Source organism: Phaethon lepturus, unplaced genomic scaffold (genome assembly GCF_000687285.1).
Source record: "Phaethon lepturus isolate BGI_N335 unplaced genomic scaffold, ASM68728v1 scaffold41563, whole genome shotgun sequence".
NCBI lineage: Eukaryota > Metazoa > Chordata > Aves > Phaethontiformes > Phaethontidae > Phaethon > Phaethon lepturus.
The window spans coordinates 4,572-12,157 of NW_010531940.1; the positions used below are offsets into that span (position 1 = coordinate 4,572).

The 7,586-nt window shown below is 47.9% G+C and overlaps 1 protein-coding gene across 1 annotated transcript in view; it reads right to left on the minus strand.

Annotated features, from left to right (window-relative positions):
- Positions 1-5,051, minus strand: part of DCT (dopachrome tautomerase) — a gene marked incomplete at its 5' end in the record, with an annotated part of 9,165 nt that extends 4,114 nt beyond the window's left edge. Inside the window, 5 exons of the mRNA XM_010284712.1 lie at positions 1-54; positions 162-341; positions 1,956-2,122; positions 3,180-3,280; positions 4,752-5,051. The exon at positions 1-54 is cut by the window's left edge and continues 76 nt beyond it. Of these exons, the coding sequence (XP_010283014.1) occupies positions 1-54; positions 162-341; positions 1,956-2,122; positions 3,180-3,280; positions 4,752-5,051 (802 nt within the window). The remainder of the gene's footprint in view (positions 55-161; positions 342-1,955; positions 2,123-3,179; positions 3,281-4,751) is intronic.
- Between the last annotated feature and the right edge of the window lie 2,535 nt (positions 5,052-7,586).

Consider the following 7,586-nt stretch of genomic DNA (forward strand, 5'->3'; position numbering starts at 1 on the left):
AGCATCGGCGAGTTAAGGACTCCACCTGGTTTATCGAAGCCCTCCAGCGCATTCCTGTGGATGGGTAAAAGCAGCATCGAGTAACCATATTTTTCTCACAAAAACGCACACGTAAAGAAAACCCATGACCCGGCCGGCTCCGGAGAAGCTGAAGGACAAACCTGAAGCTGAAACTGGAATTGCGGAAAAAGGGGGGGCTGTCGAACTCCCGCAGGGAAAGGCACCTCCCAACGTCCTCCATGGTGGGCAGCTGCTCGCTGGAGCTCCCGGGCGGCCTCCGCCGCAGCGGCCCTTCATCACTCCCATTGCACAGTGTGACCAGGCGGTTGTAGTCATCCAAGCTGAGCGTGAAACAGGAAGAGGCACAGGGTAGAAGAAAGTGATGACGCCTGGCTTGTTGGCTTTTTCCCCCCCCAGTGTAAAAGGGGCCTCGGCTGCACGTGTGAGGGAGCAGGGGTTAGGGACTGACACCTCCCGGGGTATCTCAGTTCACCTCCCATGGCCTGGGAGCTGAATTTATGGCAGGACTGACACCATGTCATGACTTTCTGTGGCCCTGCAGCCTCCGTGGACCATCGCTCATTTGGACCACGACTGGCCAGGCTCATCCTCCACAGAGAGAGGGTGCTTTAGAAAAGGCGAGCACAACTCCCTTCACACCTACTCCCCTCCCGAGGGCTTTGGAAGAACAACCTTGCCAGATGATCTAAAAGAGTCTTTTGAATTTTGATTTGAAAAACTTTCAGTCCTGAGTAAAGACTAGTTCATTAACTCTTAACAAAGAGGAAAAAGAACAGGAAAGTCCCACTGGAGGGTCAGCTAAGAAAACACAAGGAATGACAGTAAACAGGATTTCGCTTTCCATTCCCTTTAGAGGAAAAGCAACTGCAGTGCATTGCATCCTCTTTTTCAGGCTCTGGAGAACACTCCGCTGTTGCAGGGGTTGCCCAGTAGCTAATGGGGAGCAAGTCCTTTATATCAGGGAGAGAAAGAGGGAAGGAGGAGGAGAAAACCAGTGTAACACTTGTGAAAAAAGTCTGTGCTGTTCAGTATAAAATGAAACAGCTTTTTCAGAAACTCCTGAAGTAAACAAAAGCCCTTTTCTGTTTGACCCTGGCAAGGCAAAAGTTGAATCACTTCAGTTTTCAAGAAAAAACAAACCGCTATTTATCTTAGAGAAAAAGTAGAGGCAAGATTTAAAACCAACCGGTGCCTGAAGCTAGAATTTCAAGTAGTCCTTTAGGTACCCAGAGAAAGAGACTCTTTTTAAAAGCCCTGAGCTCTCGGTACCTCCGTCTGACTGACTGCACGCTGCCCCAGAGCTGAGAGAAGAAGGTTTTATGAGTATTTTAACCAGCAGCTTCTTATATCATAGCACCCCAACCCTGTACGGCAAAGCCCTGCCCTCACCCAAATCAGTGTGTGCCTACGGAGAGCGGGCAGCAAGCACGGGGCTGTCTCCATGCTGATTTCCATGTGAAATCTCAGCCACTTTGAAGTCAGTCTTCAAACTGCACCAAATATATCAGGGTTAAGATCTCACCCAATACAAGGGAACAGATTTTTCAGCCTACCTCTAGCTTCCCATATGCCAAAACAGTTTTCTGATTCTGCTGCCAAAATCAGTTGGGTGTTTGTTACAGAGAAGTGACACACAGGCATTTCTCCTTTAAAAAGATACTTGCCAACGTGCAAACTCTTCAGACTTTTCGCAGCCTCAAATTGGCTGAATTGACTTAAAACCTGTACCAAAAGAATCATCTTTTAAAAATACACTTCCATAATACCAGGGGGGAAAGTTTACACAGCACCATCTACGCACAAACCGACTGTGAGTCCCCATTTTAAAAAAGACATTTTGGCTCTTTTCCTGCCGCTCACTCACACGGCGCTGTCAATACTGAACGACAGCAAGGTTTGGGCGGTATGCAAGCTTGCCCTAGATAGTCTCGTACCTGTTACAAACTACTTGCCACCGGGAGAACCTGGAGCTCAGGCTGATCAGCCCCGGGTCATCCGGCCGCGACGCTCCGAAGAGCTGGTCCGTGCAGATGTCACACTCGTTTCTACCCGTGGCGAAGTTCCAGTAGGGCAGCGCGAAGGAGTCGTTGCCCATCAGTCGCTGCAATGGACAGAAACATGTTAGCAGGGAATCGCCTTCAAAGGAAAGAGAAAGAAAGGGATTCCTGCCAAGTTGTTTCACTGGGTATTTCACTGGATATTCTGTTCTTCATTCTGCGTTTCAACTACACACACTTCACAGAGCTGCTCTAACTCCTTTCAAAAGATCGGGACGTTAAGTCAGTCCTAGCAAAGATCCATCACTAGTAACTCTACTGTTGGCCTGCACTTCTTTTGGCCGTGTTAGGCTTTCTGCCAACACAGAGACCAGGCAGGAGCAGAGATGAATTGAGCCTGAAGGAACTAAGAGGCTTTCTGAATGAAGTAAGTGGGGAATGGGTAAAATTGTGCACATGGGTTGCTTTTGCTCCAGAAAGGCTAGCCCTGGGGAAGAATCTGAACTTGTATTAATAGAGGAATACAGTGCATTTGCTTGTGCTTGCTTGTTAGATACGATTTCACGCAAGCAAGATCCTGCAGCTATTTTGATACCAACAATTTTCGTTACAGATCTGCAAGGCTGAAATATGGTAACATTGCCAGTGTAGAAGTAATGCAAATAGAAATGAGTCAATGCTTTGGCAACTGACTGTCGGGCATGTTAACATATATTTCTTTAAAAGATGTATTGCTAAATATATGCATGTATTAAATGTATAGCATGGCACATTTAAAGGGGGTAATATTTAGAGGTGCTTTCTTTAGGAGGGTATCTTCAATATCAGCATACAATATCTGTTACCAAGTTTTAGGTGTAGGTGCTGCTTTGATTTTATTAATAAATACTGTTAATTCACACCTTCTGTCCTCTTGTGGAGATGAAGAAAAAAATCTCCATGATAACCTTCACATCGTTGTTCACAGTGAGAAACTGTTCAGTCCTCGGTATCTTGAAAGCACTAATTTCACTTTAAACAAAAAAGGATCAATGAGCAAACACTCCTGGGAGTTTGGGTAAGAATCTGTCGTAGGAAATAGCTTACCCTTGGCTGGCTCGACAAAGTCACATAGCAAAAGAGAGAAGCGGCATGAGGAAAGGGGAAGGCTGTTCAGCTAACCTGCAGCTCTCTCTCCAGCAACAGCAAATGGTACCTATGCCAAGTAACAAAGGCGGGTCCTTGATGGGAGAAATCGATACCTGTGAAGGGGCGGCCAGGTCCTGCAAAGGGAAGATAAAATAAGCACTTAGGCAACAAATGAGGCTCAAGAGAAAGACAGCACCTTCTTCTATTGCCTGGAGCGGAGTTAAAGAAAAACCTGCAGCTCTGCACCTTTGGAAAGAGCGCACACATCAGAAGCTACAACACTTACATGGGACAAGTGAAACAAACTCTTCTGTGGATATTCACTTCAGTGCTTCTCAAAAGTTCACATTGACCCAAAAGCTGGATATCATGAAGATTTCTTATCACTTCAGTGGATTTTGGTTTTAAGAAGTAACCTTATTGCCTAAAATCTTAGCTCCTTGCTAATATGTACCACATTACCTCATTCTCTTGCTCAGCCACAGGACTTACACCATGTGCCTGTCAAGAGAACCTCAGTATTTTCCATAACCTGCCAGCAGTAATTCAACATCCTTTGCCAATTTTCTTCAAATTGTGCTTGTTATTTCTTGTATTGTGCTCGTTATTACACATGAGAACTAAGACCCTCAAAGGCTAGAGGCTTCAAACCACATATGGATTTGTTTATCACTGCAGCAAGCTTCAACCCACATATGAATTTATTTATCACTGCAGCAGCACTAGAAGTTGCCTCTTTCCTTTTCCACTTGACTGTTCTGTCCCCTGAGGGACTTTTGCTTTTGCTAGGCCAGGAACTGCTTCCTTCAGTCCTGCAAAATGGAACCATGTCAGAAGGGCACACTGAAGAAAACCCACTGCAGGGTAGCAGATATCCTCTAGCATGGAGGTTAGATACGGGCTGTTCAGCTTGCATGTAAGATTGCTAGGTAGAAAAGCCATATTGCTGCCTCCTCCTGCAAGAGTTGGGCTTTGCAAAATGGTGCTGGCATAGTTATTTATGTCTAAACATAAAGAGCAATGAGGACTAGGAATCCTGATTTGGGAGAAAGCATGGGTTTAGATACCCAAACCTCTAACGTGGTTTGCTTTAAAAGCTGGCTGTGGTTAGTCAGGCAAATCCCATCCTTAGTGACTTGCTGAAGGCCACAGAAAGCAGTAACACCCTGGTCCCCAACGTCTCTGCATGGTCTCTGCCTTCACCACTGCAGAGCCCCTTTCCCATTCCAGCTGCATCCACCTTGCCCTGTGGACTAGGAAGGTCTTTTTGAAGTCAGTCACTGCCTGACCACACTTCAGTTCACCCAACAGTGGAGCCCGTGAAGAGCCTCCCTGGCAGAGGACGCACCAGGAGCACAGCGGGTGTGCTGCAGCTGCCACAGGGTGGGGGGACCAGATGGCAGCAGGTCTGAAGCACACCTCCCTCAGCTGCGGGTGGCCACAGGCTCCTCAGCACCCAGTTTCACTCCACAGATCTGCTCCTGCTGGGACTCATTGCTCAATGAGGAAGCGCAGCTGCGTTAAGCATACTTACCTTTGTTCAGCAATGGTACTTTTCACCCTTTCCTTTACCTGCAGAGCCCCTTGGATAAGAAAAGCACTAACCTAATAGCGTGTCTCTGACGGAGTAGTAATGAAGCCAAACAAAGTAGTTATAAATACTACAGTTGGCAATTTGCGGCTCCTCTCCAGTGGGACCAAGCAGACTTATCCAGTGCTGAGTTGCAATTACATAGTCTGGGTGAACGGTTGTCTTCGCACGGTCTAGAGCATCAAAGAACTGTTCTCTCTCCTCTGCCGTCAGGGAGTGGACGTCCTTCCTGACAACTGGTGGCTTCCTCACGTTGCAGTCGGGGCCAGTCCAGCCAAACTTGCAGTCACCACAGTTATAGCCAGCAAAGTTTCCTGAATCAAGAGGGCAAAAGCAGTCATGACACTATGAATCAGGGAAAACTAACAGTGAAATGCAGAATTAAGAATGAGCACTCTTTTTCCCCCCGAGACGCCAGTTCCTGGAAGGAACAGCAGCTGAGAAGACTGGCAGCTTTGCCAATTGCCTAACCAGAAGGATGGCTGGCTTCCCAGCGCCATGACAGGGCCAAGAATCACGCTCAGCCGGTTGGGGAGGTGAAGCGCTGGGTCAGGGGCTTGATGGGCCTCAAGGTGCTAAGAGCTCCCCAAAGCCCTGGGGCACATGAGGAGTCTGAGCGAACAGAGGGCTGAGCACTTGAGACTAAGCACACGATGAAGTGCTTTGCTCAGTTGGCTCTCAAGTACTCCCAGACTTCCAGGATCAAACCCAAAAAAGGGGCAGCTCACGCGGATCCTTAAGCACAGAAAAAAATCCCTAAACAAAACAGTTCTCTTAAGGACAAAACCTAAGAAGAACTAACCTCTGTTAACAGTGTATCAAGGACCCAGCACGACCCAGGAAAAGCACCAGGGGTGCTGGCGGTCGCACTTTAAGCATTATTAAATGGTGCTGCCATAAGAGCCTGAGAAACGCTGCAGTGCCGTCGCTCCCCGCTGGATTAACTCCTAAGGCAAGTAACGGGGCCCACTCTAGGCTGTTAGCTCAGACCCTCTAATGTGGCAAGCAAAGCCCAGGAGGGCAGAGCTTGCTTTAAGCGCGGCTTCTCGCCCACTGTGGCAGACGGCCAGAAGCAGCAGAAAGGCCCTGCTGCAGCTGGTTTTGCCTTTGCCGGGGAAGACCCACTCCTGCCGCGGACATCTTCCTCCTGCCCGCACACAGGCAGGCTGCTGGTGTAGCGTGGAGTAGGGCAGGGAGGAGGGAGTGGAGGGGCATCCAGGGCTCCTCTGGGTTCTCCCCTCAGTTCTCCAAAATCTGCACTGAGACTCCCTAAGCCCACTCTCCCTCCAGCCCCACATACACACTCACTCCACAACGACCAGGCCAATCATCTTCCAAAATGACAAAATCTCATTGCTCCCCACACATATTGGCACTGCTAGACCCAGGACAGACTTCAGGCTAACATGGAGATGGGGAAGTTGCTTATGAAGTCCTCCTGGATAGGCAGATGTCCCTAGGCTCTCGGGTTGAGTCTATGAGCAGAAAAACAGTTAACACTAAAGTAAGATTTCAGATTGTCAGGGGCTACGGGGCTTATGACCAATTTCAAAGACCCTCAAGGTTACAAGAGCTGTTACCAAGAAGGCTGTGTAGCTTATGGCTAGCTCTAGGATAAGGGCTGCTGAGTTCTAAACATTTGCGACAGACTCCTGTGAGACCTACCAAGAGGACATGAGGACTCTTAACTGTAGGTTTGGAGAGCTTATGCTTGCTTTGGAGGCTCTGAGATCTATAGGTTTACACACTATCATGAAGCTTAGGACCAGTGCTAGGGTTAGAGACCACAAAGGTGAGACTTCAGCTAGGTTTTGGACATGCACAGCCCAATGGCATACCATGAGAACAGTTTCCAGATGTATGGCTTACGTTTCATCCCGATGCAGATAGGAGTAGCTGGGCTCAGCTGCCATGTTCCAGCTGGGACAGAAGGCACCCAAAGCATTGGTTTAGGAGGATGAAGACTTTGCCAGAAAAAGCAAGTAGTTTGTAGTTTTATGAGAGAAAGAAGATTCCAAGGATGTGTTATTACAATGAGGCAGAGATTAAGACAGAGGGTGTCGTGATTTAGCCCCAGACAGCAATTAAGCACCACGCAGCCGCTCACTCATTCCCCTCCCCACTCCCAGTGGGACGGGGGAGAGAATTGGGAAAAACTCATGGGCTGAGATAAAAACAGTTTAATAGGGCAACAAGAGAGAAAGAAACAACAATGACAACAACAATAATAATAATACTGACAAAGGAATGTACAAGAACAAGTGATGCCCAACACAGCAATTGCTCACCACCCGGTGATCAATAGCCCGTTCCGGAGCAGCAATTCCTGCCCCCAGCAAACTCCAGTTGATGTACTGGGCATGACGTTATATGGTAGGGAATATCCCTTTGGCCAGTCCGGGTCAGCTCTCCTGGCTGTGTCCCCTCCCAGCTTCCCGTGCCCCTCCCCGCTGGCAGAGCATGGGGAGCTGAGAAGTCCTTGACTGAGTATAAGCACTGCAGCTACTCAGCCACAACTAAAACATCAGTGTGTTACAAACATCTTTCTCATACCAACTCCAAAGCACCAGCTATCGGGAAGAAAAAACAAATCCATCCCAGCCAAAAGCAGGAGAGGGAGGGAAAGCAACATGGAATCAAAACACTGATTTTATCACAATAACCTGAGAGTCCCATCAGCAGAGCACGACTGCTGTTGTGAATTTCATGTACTCCACTATCTGTATATTTGCTCATTCTTGACAACTCAGGCTATTATTAGCTATTAGGGCCCATCACTTACTCCATCCTGTACGGACCAGATGACAAATATCAGGAATTTCAAGAAGGAAATATTAAAGGTGCAGGAG